Source organism: Oncorhynchus gorbuscha, linkage group LG01 (genome assembly GCF_021184085.1).
Source record: "Oncorhynchus gorbuscha isolate QuinsamMale2020 ecotype Even-year linkage group LG01, OgorEven_v1.0, whole genome shotgun sequence".
Lineage (NCBI taxonomy): Eukaryota > Metazoa > Chordata > Actinopteri > Salmoniformes > Salmonidae > Oncorhynchus > Oncorhynchus gorbuscha.
Window position 1 is genome coordinate 49002944 of NC_060173.1, and position 23913 is coordinate 49026856.

At 41.0% G+C, this 23913-nt stretch overlaps 1 protein-coding gene across 1 annotated transcript in view; it reads right to left on the minus strand.

Annotated features, from left to right (window-relative positions):
- LOC124010467 (metabotropic glutamate receptor 8-like) overlaps positions 1-23913 on the minus strand; it is a 216191-nt gene that overhangs the window by 86082 nt on the left and 106196 nt on the right. The window contains exon 3 of the mRNA XM_046322956.1: positions 6930-7146. Coding sequence (XP_046178912.1) covers positions 6930-7146 — 217 coding nt within the window. The remainder of the gene's footprint in view (positions 1-6929; positions 7147-23913) is intronic.

The window sequence follows — 23913 nt, forward strand, 5'->3', positions numbered from 1 at the left end:
TATGGTAAAAGTGACTCCACACAATACATTATTTACCATTGTTTACAAAACGAAACAATCTGAAACACAACTGAAACTAACTGCAAATGCATCCAATACGTTTGGAGAGTCACAAGCTTGATGTAATCATTGTGTGCTTGGAATATGGGACCAAAAACAACATTTTAGATGTGTCAATGATTTTGACCCCTACCTTTTTGAGGAAAAAAAGTATTACCTGTTAAACAAAATCTCTTTCTCTGAGCCATTGTATTAGTATACTGTAAAATAAAATCATTTCCCCATTTTTTGGAGCATAGCTCAGTATTTTAATGGTTTATTTTATACAGTCATTATTGCTCATCTTTATCAAGGGTGTCAATCATTTCAGGCCCCACTGTGCACGTTACAGCTGATTCGTTTTAATTCAGCAATGACAATATAATGAATATGTGGCCTTATGTCCACACTGGCTGAAAGCTGCAATAATAATTTAATCAGAGGGCTCAGAGAGAACGGAGTTGTACTATGAGAGAGCCCCTAGAAAGAAATACAGCTGTGCCCTTACTTGCGATATGGAGAATCAATTACACTGACTATTGCTATTAGGTCTGGGCGATCGCAACCTTCTCCTATCGAGATTATGTACCCATAAGACATTGTGGTATACATCGCCTTCAGAAGATATTCATACCCTTAGACTTATGGATCATTTTGATTAATTTAAAATGGATTAAATGTATGTTTTTCCCACCTATATACAATATATACCCCATAATGACAAAGTGAAAAGTGAAAACATGTTTTTTAATAACTGTAGCGTATTTATAAAATAATGAAAATATTCCAAACCTGAGTCGATACTTTGTAGAAGCACCTTTTATCATGATTATAGCTTTGAGTTGTCTTCTATGTCTGTATCCGCTTTGCACATCTGGATATGGGGATTTTTCCTAATTCTTCCTTACAGATTCTTCTCAAACTCTGCTAACTTAGATGGGGAGCAGCGGGTTGAACAGCAATCTTCATGTCTTTCCACAGATTTTCAATGGGATTCAAGTCCGGGCATTGGCTGGGCCACTCAATGACTTTCACATTCTTGGTCAAAAGCCATTCCAGCTTTGTTTTGGCTGTAGTATGCTTGGGGTCATTGTACATTTTCACCCCATTTCTAAGGTCGTTTGCACTCTGAAGCAAGTTCTCATCAAGGATTTGACTGTATTTAGGCCTCATTCATTGTTCCCTCTATTCCTACCAGTCTCCCAGTATGTGCCGCTGAAAAGCATCCCCCATAGCACGATGCTGCCACCACCATGCTCCACAGTAGGGATGGTGTTAGACAGGTGATGACCTGTGCCTGGTTTTCTCCCGACATAGCGCTTTTCATTCAGGCTATAGAGTAACATTTTTTGTCTCATCAGACCACATATTCTTTTGCATTATGATCTTAGTTTTTCACATGCCTTTTTGCGAACTCTAGGTGTGCTGTCATATGCCTTTTTCTCATGAGTGGCTTCCATCTGGCCACTGTCCAATAAAGCCCAGATTGGTGAAGTGCTGTATACATTTGTTTCTGGCAAGTTCTCACATCTCAGTCAAAGAACCCTGTAGTTATGTCAGAGTGGTCATTGGGTTCTGGGTCACCACCCTGACCAAGGTCCTTCTTGCTCAGATTGATCAGATGGCTAGCTCTAGGCAAATCTGGGTAGCTCCATATTTTTTCAATTTCCCAATGATGGAGACCACTGTGCTCTTGGAAGGTTAACACATAAATTATTTTATATCCTCCCCAGATACACTACATGACCAAAATATGTAGACACCTACTTGTCAAAAATCTCATTCCAAAATCATGGGCATTAATATGGAGTTTGTGCTCCCTTTGCTGCTATAACAGTTAAATAAAGGTTAAAAAATTAAGAATTAAAATATAAAAAAGCCTCCACACTTCGGGGAAGGCTTTCCACTAGATGTTGGAACATTGCTGCGGGGACTTGCTTCCATTCAGCCACAAAAATATTAGTAATGTCGAACACTGATGTTGGGCGATTTGGCCTGGCTCGCAGTCAGTGTTCCAATTCATCTAAAAGTTGTTTGTTGGAGTTGATGTCAGGACTCTGTGCAGGCCAGTCATGTTCTTCCCCGATCTAGACAAACCATATCTGTATGGACCTCGCTTTGTACACTGGGTATTGTCATGCTGAAACAGGTAAGGGCTTTTCCCAAACTGTTGCACAAAGTTGGAAACACAGAATCGTCTAGAATGTATGCTGTAGTGCTCAGGCAATGATTCGACTCGCCCTCCCGAGGGAGTACGATGGGACGGCGGCCGGGTGCCAGGGGTTCTTACTTATAATGGACCTATACATGGCGACCGTTCATCCGGCTCCTTCGGGGAGTGAGAGCGTGAACGCCCTCGTCTCCTGCCTCTCAGGTAAAGCCCTGGAGTGGGCCAACGCGGTATGGAACGATCCTGACTCGGCGAGGGACTTAAGATTTCCCTTCACTGGATCTAAGGGGCCTAGCCCGAACCATGAAAAACAGCCCCAGACAATTATTCCTCCTCCACCAAACTTTGCAGTGGGCAATATGCATTTTGTCATGGAGCGCTCTCCTGGCATCTGACAAACCCAAATTCATCGGACTGCCAGATGGTGAAGCGTGATTCATCACTCCAGAGAAAGTGTTTCTACTGCTCCAGAGTCCAATGGCGGTGAGCCTCACATCACTCCAGTCGATGATTGGCATTGCGCATTGTAATTTTATGTTTGTGTGCAGCTGCTCGGCAATGGAAACCCATTTCATGAAGCTCCCAACAAACAGTTATTGTACTGACGTTGCTTCCAGAGGCAGTTTGGAACTCGAGTAGTGAGTGTTGCAACAGAGGACAGATGATTTTTACGCGCTATGTGCTTCAACACTCAGCGGCCCCGTTCTGTGCGCTTGTGTGGCCTACCACTCGTGGCTGAGCCGTTGTTACTCCTAGATGTTTCCACTTTACAATAACAGCACTTACTCTTGACTGGGGCCGCTCTATCAGGGCAGAAATCTAACAAACTGATTCGTTGGAAAGGTGGCATCCTATGACGGTGCCACGTTAAAAGTCACTGAGCTCTTCGGTAAGGCTATTCTACTGCCACTGTTTGTCTATGGAGATTCTGTGGCTGTGTGCTCGGTTTTATACACCTGTCAGCAATGGGTGTGGCTGAAATAGCCTAATCCACTAATTTGAGGGGATATCCACATACTTTTGGATATATAGTGTACATGCCTCGACACAATACTATCTCAGAGATCTATGGATAGTTCCTTGGACTTCATGTTATTGTTTCTGCTGAATTGACCACAGGTGGACTCCAATCAAGTTGTAGCAACATCTCAAGGATGATCAAAGGAAATTGGATGCACCTGAGCTCCATTTGAAGTGTCATAGCAATGGAGTGTGAATACTTATGTACATTTGATATTTATGTATTTTGTTTTCAATATATTTGCAAACATTTAAAAACATTTTTTTTACTTTGACATTGTGAGGGTGTTGTGTATAGATGGGCTCCCCCAAAAAATAATGTAATCCATTTTTAATTCAGGCTGTAACACAAAACATTTTGAATAAGTCAAGGGTTATGACTATGAATACTTACTGAAGGCATAGTATAGCCCACTATTCCCCCCCCCCTCACTAAATATGGTTGTAATAAACAAAGTGTTTTCTGTTGTCTTCCTAGACATTTAGCTCTAACTTTAAAAAAGTTTAAGGTAGAAAATATTATGACCCCATCACTGAAAGCTAAGATTCTCAGGAACAAATATGTGTCCTATGTGGAGTAATCAACTATTCTGGTGCATAATGTAACAACGTTTTAAACATTTCTAGCTGTAAATATATTTGGATGGGTGAATGTGGAAGGAAGGGGCTAAACACTTACCGTAGTAGTCTTTCTAAGCAAATAGTCCAAACATCACTGTGCCTTTCACATTAATCAACCGTCTTTGTGTCGCCTATTTTATTTGTCTTGCCAACGTAGAGGTGCAAATGATGTGGCACAGAAGGGGAGTCACAAGATTCTTCACTTAATCGTGAGGATTCCCGATACCACGCTGTCTTACGAAAACAATGATGTGATGTGATTAGATTGTCAGAGTAGTTAGAATGAGCTGTGGCTCCAAAACCTTTTCAGTCAGACTTCACGCTTGCCATAAAGAGCTGAAATATCTAGCTAATATGTTTTGAATTAAATAACATGAACTTCTGATCTGTAATGATTTGACACTTCGGCAAGTACAAAAGCATATTACCAGTAGTCCTGCTCAAGTCTACACATTCAGGGTGATGTGATCATCTCACTGGCTTCTTCTCTGGTGAGCTCTCATTGCCTATTTCCATTCTCAAAATGTGTCTTTGCACATCTCACACTACAAGAGCACTGCAGATTTTGTGCCAATAAAATCAAACATGTTTGAAAATATCTGGACGTCTAGGATGGCATAGGTAGACCTCCGTGCTCCCGAGTAGGCAACGACGTGGGGATTTTGACGCCGATCTCTGTCTGGGACAGCGAAATCGGTGCCGAAATCATGTGGTGTACATAAGAGAGCGAGAAGAAATTATCTTAGCGTTTTTTTGTCTTAGACCTTCCTGAATTCTGGCATACAACGACTTGACGCATGACCTTTCAAGGTGTCCCCTGCTGTTGAAACACTCTAATTTTCTTGCCTGACAGACACGCACCTCAATGTGAGTGTGTTGTTGACGAAACATGTTTTACGAGCCTGAGTTACAATACTCTACACCTCTATTCATTTTTCTCATCGTGAATTTTATAAAAATTTGAATTAATTCTGTGTTTTCTTGGCCTGATGTTTTTGATAGCCATGTATTTCTCTCTCGGACAAATTGAGAATTTCTTGTCAAGAAGAGACACACAGAAGCCTCACTAGATTAGCTAGCTTAGCTAGCCTGTAGCCTCAAATGGAGGATGCTAAAAACCGTTTTCAACGCTGCAGGTGCTGTGTTTATTTTGCTTAATTCCAGGAAAATGTGGACCACCCCGACTTTCAATATAGCAACTGTTTGCTTGCAGAGGACGACAGGGGTGAAGTGGCTACTCTTAGCAAATAAGTAGCAAACTTACACAAGCTACTGGGGAATCCACATCCGCCTAGTTTTTCTTTCTCTTCTACTTCAGTAGCCAGACGCCGCTTTGGCCTGGTGGAAGTGCTGCCTCTGAGTCGTTCAACTGGTCGGTACTCTGCAGCGATTCCTCCCCAAAGGGATCTCCCCCTTCCCTGGAGAATAGAGTTAGTAGATTTTTCCTGGATGACTTGGTGGATGTTCTTGTTCTCAATCCTACCAATCAGCCATGGAGATATATAATTCGCCGTGGAAGTCTAAAACAGTGACCACTGGCAACAGGGGCCTCCTTGGCGAAAGTAAGCCCGGACTGAACACATACTAGAAACAGCTTCGCAACCCTGGATCCAGAGGTTCCGGCACCTTCTTCCCTGGGGGCTTCCGATTCGAGATCAGGTACGGATGTACCTGTGCCTTCATCTTCTGTTCTGTCTCCAGTGGCTTTTTAACTCAGGTTTAAATCATCTTGGTTGCTGGACTCGCATTTCAAGGATGCATTGAGACAATGACTTACCAATGACCCAAGCCCTCCTTAGATAATCCCTACCATTGTGTCGCTGAGTTGCCATAATGCTGCAGCAAATGTACATTATCCCAGGGGCGCTGGAAGTCAAAAAGTATACTACCAGTTAAAAGTTTTAGAACACCTACTTATTCAAGGATTTTTCTTTATTTTTTTACTATTTTCTACATTGTAGAATAATAGTGAAGACATCAAAACTATGAAAACACATATAGAATCATGCAGTAACCAAGCTAGTGTTACACAAATCAAAATATATTTTATATTTCAGATTCTTCAAATAGCCACCCTTTTCCATGGTTTAAAAACAAAAAACAGATTTTGAGGTCCCAGGCTCTTAAATGAAAAGCTATTTTTCCTATGTAATTCCGTCTCCCAAATTGCAATTCCTATAGCTTCCACTAGATGTCAACAGTCATTATTCAAGGTTTCAGGCTTGTTTTTTGAAAAACAAGCAAGAATTTGGAGTTTTGGTTATGAAAGCACCGGAGCAATATCAGTCTTTCGGCGCATGAGGGAGAGGGCGCATGCTTACTAATTTTGCTTTCCTATTGAACATACTACTTTCTGTATCAAATATTATAGTTTATTTACATTTTAGAGTACCTGAGGATTAAATAGAAACGTTGTTTAACTTTTTTGGATGGAGTTTAGCGGTAGCTTTTGGGACTACTTTGTCTGCATGTTGAACGAGTGGATTACTGAAATCGATGGAGCCAACTAAACTGACGTTTTGGGATTTAAAGAAGGATTTTATCTAACAAAACGACCATTCATGTTGTAGCTGCGACCCTTGGAATTGCAAACAGAGGAAGATCTTCAAAAGTAAGTGATTTATTTAATCGCTATTTGTGATTTTATGAAGCCTCTGCTGGTTGAAAAATATGATGATGTGGGGCGCCGTCCTCAGACAATCGCATGGTATGCTTTCACCGTACAGCCTATTGTAAATCGGACAAAGCAATAAACAATAATTAAAGCTTTTAAATTATATAAAATACTTGTATGTTCATGAATGTTTAATATTCCGATTATTTATTTGAATTGCGCGCCCTCCAATTTCACCGGATGTTGTCGGCTGGTGTCCCGCTAGCGGGACGCCTACCCGAAGAATAAAAGCCTTGCTGTGTATTAAGAGAGATACACACTTTTGGATTCAATCACATTTCTTTAAACTCCATCATGGCGTCACAAAGACAGCTCACATTCAGTAGCCATATCTATAAAAAGTTTCAATAAAAACCTCATTGAGCAGCCATTTTGTGCCAGTAAAAAGAGCCCCATCCCACTTACCAGACTCTCTGGAGATCTGGACGAAAGCCTCCACGCCACTTTCACCGTAATTCCCCTCCGAGGCCAGGGTCGACACATAGTTCCAGCCCATCGCTGTTACGATGTCCAGCATGGCCTGAGCTTGGTAGGAGTCCGGTGGCACCACACGGGAGAAGAAATCGTAGCGTGTGTTGTCACTCAGCTCGGGCGCTGTGGATGCATAGCTGATCTGAGGGATCTGTGCAGACAAGGAAGACATAGTGTAAGTATTTATTGAAAAAATAGTAATTTATCAATTCCACAATGGAAACTACTCCCCAGATATCTACTATATGTTACACATGAGAAAAGCAATGGAAAGACAAATCCCTGCGACGTCGTCAGAACTTTAAGAACTACCTGACTTAAAACTTAATTTCATCCTGTTTAAGGAGCACATTCACCCCAAAAGAACTTCAAAACCAAAGGGAACCACAATTTCACATTTCTCAGCTGGACACAGCGTCATGGAGAAGAGAGGGGAAACTGTAAGGTGGAATTAGACAGACAGACGGACAGTCGGACAGATAGGGAGAACTGGCATAGCCAGGGAAGGTTGGAGAGTGATTGAAGGACTGATTGATTTCACTTCAGTCAAAGGCCAGGGTGCGCGGGCAGGCCCTACAGGCTAGACCCATTGGCATTCAAAGAGAGGGGGAATGGAAGAAAGAAAGACAGACAGGCAAAGGCCTGCCAGCAATACAAATGCCACTCATTGGCTGGCAGCTTGAGCCGATCTCAGCTCATTCACAGACTGCAACAAATTAAACCGGCTGTAAATACAAATGCATCTGGTGGCTTTGACATGATTGAAATCACCTGTAAAATGCCAACGTTCTGTCAGTCCCAGAAGGTTAACCCTTGAACTGGGATTGAACTGGGATTTCAGAGCCATATAACAATAGCTAAATGAATACCAGAGGCAATAAGTGATTTACTCTCAACATTAATGAACTTATGCCATTAAGTGATTAAGATCTGGGTTGAAACAAATACAATTCGTATTGTCTTTTGTCCTTATATGAACAACTTACTTTCCAGGGACCAAAGAGCCTGCTTGTGGTTGTCCTTATCTTTCCATTAGCACATAATTGAAAAAGAGGGACGTTTGTAACCCCTAAAGTTAATATATAGCTTTAATTTATCAGTTAATGAGAGACTCAACCAGAATATACTGTGGCTTCAAAGAACTAGCTCTGTCCGTACACTCTAAAAAATGTTGGGTCGTTCGGGTGACCCAAATGTTGGGATGCAGGCATTGGTTCACTTAGTTGGGTTGTTATTTTTAAAAAGAGAAGGTTGGGTTGTTGATGCTGGGTTACTGATGCTGGGTTATTGAGCTATGACCCAGTCGGTCGGATCAGAAGGCTAGAGAGGCGTGGCTTATTAGGGATGTGGCTTTCAGATAGTTATTTTTGGCCACTCGTGAGATTATATGTAATTCCAGTTAATCTGTCCTGTTGTATTGTTATCACATGTTAAGTATTTACATTTACATTTACATTTAAGTCATTTAGCAGACGCTCTTATCCAGAGCGACTTACAAATTGGTGCATTCACCTTATGACATCCAGTGGAACAGCCACTTTACAATAGTGCATCTAAATCTTTTAAGGGGGGGGGTGAGAAGGATTACTTTATCCTATCCTAGGTATTCCTTAAAGAGGTGGGGTTTAAGTTTGAACACTTACATTTTTATAGCTATAATGACAATCCAAATGTATTAGTTCCTTAAGAGCCTATGCAAAACCCAACGTTGGGATAGTTACTACAATATGTAAATATTATCATTATTATTATTATATATTAGAATATGTCATGTGCAAAAAAAATTCCGAAAGAAAGTTACAGACACACATATATCAGACCCCCAATACCATTAATTTCTATCGGCCACAAAATAATCTGAAATACAACCAAAACAAACAGCAAATGCATCCAACAAAGTCACAAGCTTGATGTAGTCATTGCGTACTATGACTATGGGAACAAGTACTGAATTTTGTTATGACATTAATGCACATATAAGTGAATTAGTCCCAAAAGATTTGCTCCCCTAAAATGGGGGAACTATGTACAAAAGGTATTGTAATTTCTAAATGGTTCACCCGGTATGGATGGAAATACCCTCAAATTAAAGGTGACAGTGCCCTTTAACCCGTTAGTCATTGTTTGATTTCAAATACAAATGCTTCACTGTCCCAATAATTAAGGAGGGCACTGTAGCTGCTCTACTAATACCAAAATGTGTTAGCAAATGTAATTAAAAGTTGAACCTATTCATCTATGGCAAGGATACATACAGTGCCTTCAGAAAGTATTCACAACCCTTGACTTTTTCTTATAAATTAATTAAAAATGAAAATCTGAAATGTCTTGAGTCAATAAGTGTTCAACCCCTTTGTTATGGCAAGCCTAAATACGTTCAGAAGTATAAATGTGCTTAAGTCACATAATAAATAGCATGGATTCCCTCTGCTTGCAATAATAGTTTATAACATGATTTTAGAATGACTACTTCATCTCTGTACCCCACACATACAATCATCTTTAGGGCCCCTCAGTCGAGCTGTGAATTTCAAACACAGATTCAACCACATAACCACGGAGGTTTTCCAATGCCTCGCCAAGAAGGGCACCTATTGGTAGATGGGTAAAAGTAAAGAAAGCAAACATTGAATATTCCTTTGAACATGGTGAAGTTATTAATTACACTTTGGATGTTGTATCAATACACCCTGTCACTACAAAGCCTCAAATGTTGTGCACAAATCTGTTTACATCCCTATTATTGAGCATTCAAAATGTACAGTTTAGACACACAACACAAAGCAACACATTTCTCAAGTTCTGAGGGAGCGTGCAATTGGTATGCTGACTGCAGGAATGTCCACCATTGCTGTTGCCAAATAATTAAATTTGAATTTCTCTACTATAAGCCGTTTTAGAGAATTTAGCAGTACGGTCAACCAGCCTCGCAAATGCAGAACACATGTAAACATGCCGGCTCAGAAACCGACTCAGGGAAGCTCATCTGCGTGCTTGTCTTTCTCAGCAGGATCTTTGACCTGACTGTAGTTCGGCATCATAACCAAATTCAGTGCTCACCAGCACGCTGGAGAAGTGGGCTCTTCACAGATAAATCACCGTTTTAACTGTACTGGGCAGATGGCAGAGAGCGTGTATGGCGTCGTGAGGGTGAGTGGTTTGCTGACGTCAATGTTGTGAACAGAGTACCCCATGTTGGGTGGTGGGTTAATGGTACGGGACATTGCTATGGACAACAAACACAATTTGATTTTATCGATGGCAATTATAATTGACAGAGATACCGTGACGAGATCCTGAGGCCCATTGTCGTGCCATTCATCCACTGCCATCACCTCATGTTTCAGCATGATAATGGATAGCCCTATGTCGCAAGGATCTGTACACAACCCCTGGAAGCGGAAAATGTCCCAGTTCTTCCATGGCCTTCATACTCACCAGACATTCCTGTGCTGTTCGTAACTAGCCTGGTAGGTTGACTGACAACCTGAACCAGGTTGCAGGCACTGGTTACAGTTTGAATATTTTTTATTGAGTGGGCAGTGTGATGAAAGCCAGTCAATATTTAAATCACCCACAAAATATACTTCTCTGTTGATATCACATAAAATATCAAGCATTTCACACATATTCTCCAGATATTGACTGTTAGCACTTGGTGGTCTATAGCAGTTCCCCACAAGAATGGGCTTTAGGTGAGGCAGATGAACCTGTAGCCATATTACTTCAACAGTATTTAACATGAGATGTTTACAGAAATGTGGTTCTGAATATAAACTGCAACACCGCCCTCGTTGGAATTTCTGCTTTTTTTTCAGTAGACTTCATAACCATATATTGCTACCACTGTATCATCAAAGGTATTATCAGAGTGAACTTCAGAGATAAATGTAATCTGTTACAACTAAGTTATTGACTTCTCAAGCATTATTTCTTAGGCTACATATGTTAATACAGGCTATTTTTTAGCATATTTTTAATGCTTTACTGGGAAGCTAATCAGAAGTAGACTTGCTCATGTTATTTATATTGGAGCTGATAATGCACAGTGAGCTGCACACAGTGGACTTCCTACTAGGGCACACCGCCCCAGTGCTAACAGTGTAACCCTGTTTATAGGCAGATGATTACTGCAAACAATAGCTGTAGGATCGAAAGAGGTATTCAAGACAGTTAGGGGGACATACATTACATTGTGTCTGCCAACGCCCCTGGGATAATGTACATTAGATGCAGCAGGTCTGTGCCCAAACAATTCAAGCTTCTACTTTTAAAAATTCACCTTTCCAGAAATGTCTCTCACCATTGTCGCTTGTTATAGACCGCCCTCAGCCCCCAGCTGTGCCCTGAACACCATATGTGAACTGATTGCCCCCCATTTATCTTCAGAGTTCGTACAGTTAGGTGACCGAAACTGGGATATGCTTTACACCCCGGCCGTCCTACAATCTAAGCTAGATAACTTCAATCTCACACAAATTATCAAGGAACCTACACCAGGTACAACCCTAAATCTGTAACCATGGGCACCCTCATAGATATCATCCTGACCAACCTGCCCTCTAAATACACCTCTGCTGTCTTCAACCAAGATCTCAGCGATCACTGCCTCATTGCCTGCATCCGTAAAGGGTCCACGGTCAAACGACCACCCCTCATCACTGTCAAACGCTCCCTTAACCACTTCAGCGAGCAGGCCTTTCAAATCGACCTGGCCAGGGTATCCTGGAAGGATATTGTCCTCGTCAGTAGAGGATGCCTGGTTGCTCTTTAAAAGTGCTTTCTTCACCATCTTAAATGCACATGCCCCATTCAAAAAATGTAGAACTAAGGACAGATATAGCCCTTGGTTCACCCCAGACTTGACTGCCCTTGACAAGCACAAAAAACATCCTGTGGTGTACTGCATTAGCATCGAATAGCCCCAGTGGTATGTAACTTTTCAGGGACCAATTTACACAGTCAGTTAGGAAAGCTAAGGCTAGCTTTTTCAAGCATAAATTTGCATCCTGTAGCACTAATTCCAAAAAGTTTTGGGACACTGTAAAGTCCATAGAGAATAAGAGCACCTTCTCCCAGCTGCCCACTGCACTGAGGCTAGGAAACACTGTCACCACCGATAAATCTTTGATAATCGATCATTTTAATAAGCATTGGTTTTAACAACATGTACTTTTTAACTAATTTAAATGTAACATTGAAATGCTGTGTTTTATGCTTTTATGCTTTTTTAAATTTTATCTTTATTTAACTAGGCAAGTCAGTTAAGAACAAATTCTTATTTTCAATGATGGCCTAGGAACAGTGGGTTAACTGCCTGTTCAGGAGCAGAACGACATATTTGTACCATGTCAGCTCAGGGATTTGAAAATGCAACCTTTCGGTTACTAGTCCAACGCTCTAACCACTAGGCTACCCTGCCGTTATGCTGTTTTTATGTGTATAAAATGATGTGCAAAAATATATGAGCTGTTTTAAAGGAAATGTAACAATAAAACTTTTTTAAAATTAAATAATTTAATCTGCAATCTGCTGGTAGCGAAATGAGTAGAGACCACCCCCCAGGCAGTGGCCATGGTAGCCACGGAAGCCCTGGGGTGGTACAAAAGAAAGGGGGCCTCGACCCCAGGCGAAGGGTCCCCCACAACACCCAAGGTCCCGGCGGCCATGGACTGACAGCGCCGCGGCGCCTAGGGGAGGGATCTCTTATGGGCCCCGACGGACAGGATGGAAATTGAGTCGGAGGAGCAGGAGGAGGCGAGTTTGATAAGGAATAACCCCATTCATGTACAAAGGACCAAAGTGACTTTTTAACATGTTTTTCATGTCTTAAAAATGTTTTACTTTTGTTAAATAATTTATACACATGTTAAATGGCTTTTACAGAATTGGATGTTTTACATAAAAAAAGTACTTTTATTTATGGTTGTTTTTATTGGTTTTAACAACATGTACTTTTTAACAAACTTAATTGTAATATTCAAATGCTGTGCATTATGCTTTTATGCCATTTTTATGTGTATAAAAGGATGTGCAAAAATATATGAGCTGTTTTAAAGGAAATGCAACAATAAAACTTTTCCAAAATAAAAAATGTCTTCCATATTTAACCCAACACCTCTGAATCAGAAAGGTGTCGGGGGCTCTGTAATTGAAGTCACCGTGGACTTCAGTCGGTGCCCACCTCATTTTAGGTAGTTTGATAAATCCTTCAGCATGGCAGTCATTCTGGTTGCAGGTTGTGGGTGATTATCCTCACTCTGGCTGGATTCTAATAGGAATTAGTAGCCACTTCACAAACCAGCATATTATGATTTGCAGGTCTGATGTGGCCCATCATCCAGGATTTTCAGCTCACACTGTTGAGGATAACTGGGCCATAATATGATATATGTTCATAAAGGGTTTATTTTTAATTGAAGCACATTCACTTAGGCAGTCTCTTGGTGAAGGCTTCAAGAATGTATATATATTTTTTAATGCAAAAACCATCTCTCTCACTAACAAACTCAGTCATGTGTGGGCATCTCTCACATTCGCTCAAAAGGCATGCTGGGAAATATGCAAACACAGCACAACACCCCCAGTGTTTAGTCTTTAAAACCTAAACAATGTGTGCTGAATAAACATTTTCATGTGTTTAAAATGTCTTACGGCGATTAAATATTTTCTAGTGTTTACAATCTAAACACCGTGATGCATTTTCATTGACATTTTAAATGCCTTGATGCGTTTTAAAAGGGTTTAGTTACTTACTGTACAGTATGTGTTTAAATCCTGAACACCTGGTTTTACAGTGTATTTAGAAGCTCATTTAAAGCCATAATTCGTAGGCTAAACATAATGCCTGCACTGAATGTACCACTCATGCTTTGGAAGACAGAACAAATGTGTTTCGGTTTCCAGTTTACGCACTCTAATGAAAATGTCATGTCAGCATTGACCACCACCTGCTTCACTAAAATTGATCACTGGTTAATCATTACGTCGGTGACAGGTTGCATGTAATTTCTATTTTCCCAATGGTTGTCAATTTCATCAGCATCACACTGCCATACTAGCCGTAGGTCTACATTTCTCCTTTAAACTCTCCCACCAATGTATTTAATACATTGTGTTTTTCCATTATCCTACACAGACAATTACAGTTATTTTTGATATTTTGCATGGAGTTTTTAAAGCAGTACATAGCTGTGCCAGCAAATTTCACTGTGCAAGAAACAAATAACAGATGTTGGAATGACAGGGGCTGTTATGATATTTTCATCTCAAAACACACCAACGCCTTCATTTTGATCATCATCATCATCATTATATTTTAGAGTCATAGTACAACAACAGCAAGCTCGTCATAAGTCTCAGACCTCTTGGCAAAATGCCCAAAACCAATGATGGTTAGAGTACTTCCAGTGGATATGTGTTTTTTTGTTAATTATTGTTTTATTTTGTAATATATATACTATTTTATTATTAAATTAATGGAATATGTTTAAATACCCATAAAAGTGTGGTTAATTTGAGTACATTTTACTGTTTCAAAAACAAGCTGTTCAGTCCCAACTCGGCTTCAAGCAGCAGTTCTGGGCATTCGGCCTGCCACCCAGTGCTTGGATTGCATTGCTGGTTATTATTACATTGCCTGCTAACGGGTGGGACTGCATCAATGAGATTGCAGGATTTCATCACATGATTTTAACAGCACGAAGTAAATGGCAGCTAAAATGAGCACCCAGGCCTTCTGCAAATGCTCTTTCGGGTACAAAACAGATTGTGCTAAAAAGCTAATTGTAAGGAACCTGTAAATAAACAATCATGACCGTCATTGGGAGACTGGGTCCTGATCCATCGACAGTCAAAGGACAGACGGATACACTAGCCAGATCCTTCTTGTGGATCTGGTAGGACAAAAGAATGGCTCTATGCCCAATTTGCCACACTGTTTTTTGTTTCCCCTGAAATTCATCAGATGCTAGCTAGTGGGTAAGCTAGCCACCGGTAGCTTGCTAGCTCACATAAAAATGTCAAGTTTAACTAAAGGTAACTGGCAAGCTTATCATGCGTGCGTGTGATCAAATTAATCACACGCACACACACAAAATCCCCACCGTTTGCACCATTCACTTCCATATTGATAGTATCCTTCTGGCTGACCAGTGATGATAATTGATTGAAAAAAGACTGAGGGAGAAATGCTAATTTGGAATGACATGACAGCCAGGTCTCTTCTTTCTATGTTTTTTAAAAAGAAATGTAGCTCTCATGTACTTTCCCTGGCTGTGTATCTCTCTCCTTCCTCTCTCTCTCATTTACTCCACTATTAGTGTGTTCGAGTTTTGGGAGCTTTCTGACAAGGTCTCTTCCTAACCAGATGCTGGCCACAGGAACATTCATAGGTGACATGATCTGATGTGACTTCATTATTCCTACCCTTCTACAGTAGATGACAGTGGCATCCTGGGACCAATCTGACTTCCATTATTTGACCGCTTGACTGCACTGTAAGGTTACTGTCCCTCCTTGTTATGTTTTTAAGATATTGCTTGTTATGTAAAACTATTCCGCATTGCAACCCAAATACAATGAGCAAAATGTTTTACATGTTATCGCGCAGTTGAAAGGAGGTAGATGTAAAGGAAACATGTCAAGCATGCAGAATATTGGAAGCCAAACTTTCCATTGGGCTTTATATATCTTCACATTGTTTACTCATTGTGCTTACATGTGGAAATCCCCTGAGGTTACATATACACGGCCTTCAGAAAGTATTCATACCCCTTGACTTAATCCACATTTTGTTGTGTTACAGCCTGAATCCAAAATGGATGAAACAGATTTTGTTTCTCACCCATCGACACGCAATACCCCATAACGACGAAGTGAAAACATGTTTTCCTCTGTCCAGTATCTGTGTTATTTTGTGTTATTCTGTGTTATCTTACTCTTTTTTTATTGGCCAGTCTGAGATATGGCTTTTTCATTGCAACTATGCCTAGAAGGCCAACATCCCGGAGTCGTCTCTTCACTGTTGACGTTGAGACTGGTGTTTTGCGGGTACTATTTAATGAAGCTGCCAGTTGAGGACTTGTGAGGCGTCTGTTTCTCAAACTAGGCTCTATAATGTACTTGTCCTCTTGCTCTGTTGTGCACCGGGGCCTCCCACTCCTCTTTCTATTCTGGTTAGTGCCAGTTGTCGCTGTTATGTGAAGGGAGTAGTACAGAGCGTTGTACGAGATCTTCAGTTTCTTGACAATTTTTAGTATGGAATAGCCTTAATTTTTCAGAACAAGAATAGACCGACAAGTTTCAGAAGAAAGTTGTTTGCTTCTGGCCATTTTGAGCCTGTAATCAAACCCACAAATGCTGATGCTCCAGATACTGAACTAGTCTAAAGAAGGCCCGTTTTTTTGCTTCTTATTCAGGACAACAGTTTTCAGCTGTGCTAACATAATTGCAAAAGGGTTTTCTAATGATCAATTAGCATTTTAAATTTATAAACTTGGATTGCTGATAATAGGACTCTGTATGCCTATGTAGATATTCCATAGAAAATCTGAAGTTTCCAGCTACAATAGTCATTTACGACATTAACAATGTCTACACTGTATTTCTGATCAATGTGATGAGTTTTTAATGGACAAAAATGTGCTTTTCTTACAAAAACAAGGACATTTCTAAGTGACCCCAATCTTTTGAACGGTAGTGTAAGTATTCACACCGAGTCAATACTTTGTAGAAGCACCTTTGGTGGCGATTGCAGCTTTGAGGCGTCTTATGTATGTTTGTTTCAGCTTAGCACATATGGATTTGTGGATTTTCTCCCACTCTTCCTTGCAGACATTCTCAAGCTATCTTAAATTAGATGGGGAGCGGAGGTAAACAGAAATCTTCAAGACTTTCCACACATTTTCAATGGTATTCAAGTCTGGGCGTTGGCTGAGCCACTCCAGGATTTTCAAATTCTTGTTCTGAAGCCATTCCAAATTAATTTTGGATGTATACTTGGGGTCATTGTCCTGTTGGAATGTAAATATGCGCCCCAGTCTAAGGTCCTTTGTACTCTGAAGCAGGTTCTCAACAAGGATTTGCCTGTATTTGGCTCCATTGATTGTTACCTCTATCCTTACCAGTCTTCTAGTCCCTGCTCCTGAAACACATCCCCATATCATGATACTGCCACCACCAGGCTTCATGGTATGGATGATGTTAGACGACTGATAAGCTGTGCTTAGTTCTCTCCAGCCATAGCGCATTCCATTCTGACCAAAGAGTTCATTTTTGTCTCATCAGACCATCGAATCATTTGCCTTATGCTCTAAGAGTGTTTCATGTGCCTTTTTGCAAACTCCAGGTGTGCTGTCATGTGCCTTTTTCTCAGGAATGGCTTCTGTCTGGCCACTGTCCCATAACGCCCAGATTGGTGAAGTGCTGTTCTTCTGGCCCAATGTTTTACAACCTTCCCCAGATATTTGCCTCATCACAATCTCTGAGATCTATGGGCAGTTCCTTGGACTTCTGCCCTGACATGCACTGTCAACTGTGGGACCTTATACACTGATTGTATAAAACATTAAGAACACCTTAATATTGAGCTGCACCCCACCTTTAGCACTCAAACAGCCTCACTTTATCAGGACTGGATGTCCTTTGGGTGGTGTACCATGGGAAACTGTTGAAAAACCCAGCAGGGTTGCAGTTGTTGACACAAACCGGTGCGCCTGGCACTTACTAACATACCCTGTTAAAAGGCAATTCAATATTTTTGTCTTAGCCATTCACCCTTTGAATGGCAGACAATCCATGTCTCAAGGCTTAAAAATCCTACTTTAACCCATCTCCTCCCCTTCATCTAGGGGCGCCAGGGTAGCCTAGTGGTTAGAGCGTTGGACTAGTAACCGAAAGGTTGCAAGTTCAAATCCCCGAGCTGACCAGGTACAAACCTGTCGTTCTGCCCCTGAACAGGCAGTTAACCCACTGTTCCTAGGCCATCATTGAAAATAAGAATTTGTTCTTAACTGACTTGCCTAGTAAAATAAAGGAATAATAAAAAAATCTACACTGATTGAAGTGGATTTAGTCATTAATAAGTGATAAGTGATTTTGTTGCACAAAATGTGGAGTAAGCCAAATGGTATGAATACTTTATGAAGGCTCTGTATAAATGAATCTATTGCCGATGTGACCTGGTTCTATCTGAGATACTCCTCTCAGATGTGAATTTTCCCTTGCTTCTTTATGTGAATTTCAGTGTGAGAGACGGAACACATGTACTCTGTTTTTCTGCTTCAATCCAACTCTATTTTCTGATGTTGACAGTATTTCAGAGGTATGTAGACGATACAACTTAAAACCAGGATTACGTCCTGGAAGAAACTCCTCTTCATTTTCTGTATTCTAATGAAGAAATATAACCTATTGCAATATTATTTGACGATATCAATTCAAATCAAATCATATTAGTCACATGTGCCGAAAACGACATGTTTTCACCTTACAGTGAAATGCTTACTTACGAGACCCTAAGCAACAATGCAGTTTAAAAAAATAAAAAATAAATAACAATAGCGAGACTATATACAGGGGGGTACCGTTACAGAGTCAATGTGCGTGGTTAGTTGAGGTAATATGTACATGAATGTAGAGTTATAGAGTTAAGGTAGGTAGAGTAGAAAGTAGAGTTATTAAAGTGACTATGCATAGATGATAACAACAGAGAGTAGCAGCGGTGTAAAAGGGGGTGAGGGTGGGTGTAGGGGGGGGGGCAATGCAAATAGTCTTTGACAATTTTTAGGGTGTTCCTCTGACACCGCCTGGTATAGAGGTCCTGGATGGCAGGAAGCTTGGCCCGGGTGATGTACTGGGCCGTACGCAGTACCCTCGGTAGTGCCTTGCACTCGGAGGCCGAGCAGTTGCCATACCAGTCGGTGATGCAACCCGTCAGGATGCTCTCGATGGTGCAGCGGTAAAAACTTTTGAGGATCTGAGAACCCATGCCAAATCTTTTCAGTCTCCTGAGGGGGAATAGGATTTGTCGTGCCCTCTTCACGACTGTCTTGGTGTGTTTTGACCATGTTTGTCGGTGATGTGGACACCAAGGAACTTGAAGCTCTCAACCAGCTCCACTACAGCCCCGTCGATGACAATGGGGATGTGCTCTGTCCTCCTTTTCCTGTAGTCCACAATCATCTCCTTTGTCTTGATTACGTTGAGGGAGAGGTAGTTGTCCTGACACCACACAGCCATGTCTCTGACCTCCTCCCTCTAGGCTGTCTCATCGTTGTCGGTGATCAGGCCTACAACTGTTGTGTCATCGGCAAACTTAATGATGGTGTTGGAGTCGTGCCTGGCCGTGCAGTCATGAGTGAACAGGGAGTACAGGAGGGGACTGAGCACGCACCCCTGAGGGGCCCCTGTGTTGAGGATCAGCGTAGCGGATGTGTTCTTATCTACCCTTACCACCTGGGTGCGGCCCGTCAGGAAGTCCAGGATCTAGTTGCAGAGGGAGGTGTTTAGTCCCAGGGTACTTAGCTTAGTGATTAGCTTTGAGGGCACTATGGTGTTGAACGTTGAGCTGTAGTCAATGAATAGCATTCTCACATAGATGTTCCTTTTGTCCAGGTGGCAAAGGGCAGTGTGGATTGGATTGCAAAATAGATTGCATCATCTGTGGATCTGTTGGGGTGGTATGCAAATTGGAGTGGGTCTAGGGTTTCTGGCATAATGGTGTTGATGTGAGCCATGACCAGCCTTTCAAAGCACTTCATGGCTACAGATGTGAGTGCTACTGGTCGGTCGTCATTTAGGGAGGTTACCTTAGTGTTCTCGGGCACAGGCACTATGGTGGTATTACAGACTCGGACAGGGAGAGGTTGAAAATGTCAGTGAAGACACTTGCCAGTTGGTTTGTGCATGCTCACAGCATATATCCTAGTAGTCCATCTGGCCCTACGTCCTTGTGAATGTTGACCTGTTTAAAGGTCTTACTCGAATCGGCTGCGGAGAGCGTGATAACACGGTCTTCCGGAACAGCTAATGTGTTCTCATGCTTGTTTCAGTGTTATTTGCCTCGAAGCGAACATTGAAGTAATTTAGCTCGTCCGGTAGGCTCGTGTCACTGGGCAGCTCTCGGCTGTGTTCCCTTTGTAGTCTGTAATAGTTTGCAAGCCCTGCCACATCCGACGAGCGTCAGAGCCGGTGTAGTATGATTCAATCTTAGTCCTGTACTGATGCTTTGCCTGTTTGATGGTTCGTCGGAGGGCATAGAGGGATTTCTTATAAGCTTCCAGGTTAGTGTCCCGCTTCTTGAAAGCAGCAGCTCTAGCCTTTAGTTCAGTGCGGATGTTGCCTGTAATCCATGGCTTCTGGTTGGGGTATGTACATACGGTCACTGTGGGAATGACGGCATCGATGCACTTATTGATGAAGCCAATGACTGATGTGGTGTACTCCTCAATGCTATCGGAGGAATCCAGGAACATATTCCAGTCTGTGCTAGAAAAACAGTCCTGTAGCTTAGCATCTTAGCAGGAGTAATCACAGTCTTGATGTCCAGAAGTTATTTTCGGTCATAAGAGACGATGGCGGCAACATTATGTACAAAATAAGTTTAAATGAAAGTTAGAAATGGACAAAAAAATCAATCGGTTGGGGGCACGTAAAACATCTGCCGCCATATACACTATCCAGACAATGTAAAATCATAGAGTATTTTTGATAAAACTTAATATTGTAAAAGCCTTATAGCACTGAATGAACAGATACTTGGCAATATACAGTATATTACATTACATTTACATTTAAGTCATTTAGCAGACGCTCTTATCCAGAGCGACTTACAAATTGTAGATCTGTCTAATTTGGATGACCAAGAAATACCTAAGAACATTTAAGTCAGCTTTAGTTAGGTTTAAAACACTCCAGTCACTTTCCGATAATTTCTGGCACAGACAGACAGAAGTCAGGGCTTCATCTGTGGGACCTTATATAGACAGGTGTGTATAGAAACAGGATGCACCTGAGCTCAATTTCGAGTCTCAAAGCAAAGGCTCTGAATACTTATGTAAATAAGATATTTCAGTTTTTTTAATTTGTATACATTTGCAAAAATGTATAAAACCTGTTTTCGCTTCGTCATTATGGGGTATTGTGTATAGATTGCTGAGGATTTGTTATATTTAATTCATTTTAGAATAAGGCTGAAATGTAACAAAATATGGAATAAGTCAAGGGGTCTGAATACTTTCCCGAAGGCGCTGTATATATTACCATTGGTATATTACCATAAGTATTTATATATTCCTTCGACCAGTCACTTTTTAGACCTGTTTACATGTATATCCTACGGCCAGTTACTTTTTTTATGTATAAACCTACCTCAACCACTCCAATACCCCTGCAGACTGAATAAGGTACTGGCACTGACCTGTATATACTTGCATTCTCGTGTTTCTTCAACTTATATCGTACAGTTGTGTGTTTTTTTATTATATCTTCCATTATTATCTATATTATTATCACTGCACTGTACTAAAACCTAATTATGATAAGTGTACCATATTACTTTTACATTACCCTGCAGTTTATCTATAAATTGGCTGACGGTGAAGTAGACATAGTTGGTATTCAGCTGACAAAATATATAAATGTGCTCTCCACATTGAATTTGAGTAGAAAAATAATAAAAATAGACAAGATCCTGCAACCATGGAGATAATTGTCCATTTACGGAAAATGGCACTGATTAACTCCATTGGTCATATATCAGTTTACTCACTTACTTATGGCGCTGCCTAATCCTTATGATTCGTCTTTCAAATCATATGAGCAATTTTGTTTTTGCTTTATCTGGGATTCTAAACCAGACAAGATAAAGGGTGCCTATCTACATAATGAATATGATCAAAGCTTCAGTTTTACTCAGGTTTTACTGTAACCCAAAATGGTTTTCAAGTAGATTGCTAAGAAAGCTCATCCCTTGTTTACAAATGGCATTTTTGCCCTTGTGCAGATTGCCATTTCTCATTTTCGATTAATTGAAATGAAACCTTGTTCAAAGTATCTATCAGTGCAGAGCTGGTTACAATATACATTTCATCCCCCAGAAAAGATAGAACACGTTTTTTTCAGGGGGACTGAGGGGAGAGGGGGGTGAGGGGTAGCTCTTGAGAGGAACTGTGGGGGGGATCTTGGATGGTTGGTTGCCTGGCGGTTGGGAGCATGGGCCGGTGGCCGATAGGTCGCTGGTTCAGGTCCCTGATTCGACTGGGTGAGGGACCTGTCCTTATGCCCTTGGGTGGGGGGCTTGACCCTGGTTGCCGCTGTGGGTCGCTTTGGATGGGGGTGTCTGCTGGATGACTGAATCTAATGTTAATGTTGAGCGGCTTCACTGCGGGTAAACTAATGTTTCATTTTATTTTTTTAAATAAGTTAAACTGACACAAAAGAGGAACATTGTTACATCTAATGCTTGTTTGCCTGAAGCTGATTCCATGCATGCATACACGCACACACACACTCGCATTTAAGCGCACACACAGACACACACACACAGAGAGAAATATTGCCACAAATGCATTTGTCCTTGTTGTTTAGATTGTTCTTGTACTTGATGTCTTTTGTTTTTACATTGTTGTTTTCTGTTGTTATTTTCCTTTGTTTTTCTCTTCATTCTCTTTTGTTCTTTTCGTTGGTTTTTGTCACATTGGTTAGGTGGTGGTTTAAGTGGGTTTGGAGGGGTAAGGTGGCTTGCGAGGGGTGGACATGGGGCGAGGTACGTTGGGGGTGGGGTGTGGAGGGGGAGGTCTCTTTTCAGTGCTAGCCTACACACTTCAATGCAAAACAACAACTTTCAATCTGTTAAATTCTACCGCGGTCCCTGTCGGCTGCATATAGGCTAGAGCAAAAACTTCAAATTATATTGGGCTAATATATAACACTACGACTGGGCACGCACTGGTTGAATCAATGTTGTTCAATGTAATTTGTCAACATATTGTGACCTGGAATTGTGACCATTGGATTTGAAAAAAAATCATCCACCAGTAGTATTTTCATCTAATTTCAACCAGTGTTTTAAACACTGAAATTAGGCTAAAACTTCAACTTAAATACATTATCTTAACCTGAATAACATGTAGTTACACCAATGTAATTCCAACATAATCATCAGAACTGTGTATACGTTGAAATTGCGTTGGAAATTCCACATAGAAACATACAAATTTTTCAGCCTATATTCAATATATTTTCGGTGGTTCAAATTATGTCGAATTTCATATTTGATTAGACATATTTTATTTGACCTTGTTTCAATGTTGATAGTAAAATGGAATGTTTGAGTCAACGTCATTGTTTCAACGTAATGCTATCAATCTAAATAAAGAGGTTCAGTTCATTGAAATAAAATGCAAAGCCACAGTCCATTGATTTCTGCCTGAACAGTGACTCCTACTTGTTCGCTGCCCTGGCCCCCCAATGGTGGAACAAACTCCCTCACGACGCCAGGACAGCGGAGTCAATCACCACCTTCCGGAGACACCTGAAACCCCACCTCTTTAAGGAATACCTAGGATAGGTTAAGTAATCCCTCTCACCCCACCCCCCCTAAGTTTTAGATGCTCTATTGTTAAGTGACTGTCCCACTGGATGTCATAAGGTGAATGCACCAATTTGTAAGTCGCTCTGGATAAGAGCGTCTGCTAAATGACTTAAATGTAAATGTATATGAGGTGTAATGCACTTCAGTGAGAACTCTACCATCTAGATCTTTATGTACCCTGTTAAGCTTAGGAAACAAGCAGTGTGCGATTCAGCTGAGCAATCATGTCAACACATTTAGACATTGATCAGCTCCTATAGTCATTTACTACCTAAACTACCTGAATAACATTGCATCATTGAAAGTAACTTCTGTAGTGAGGTT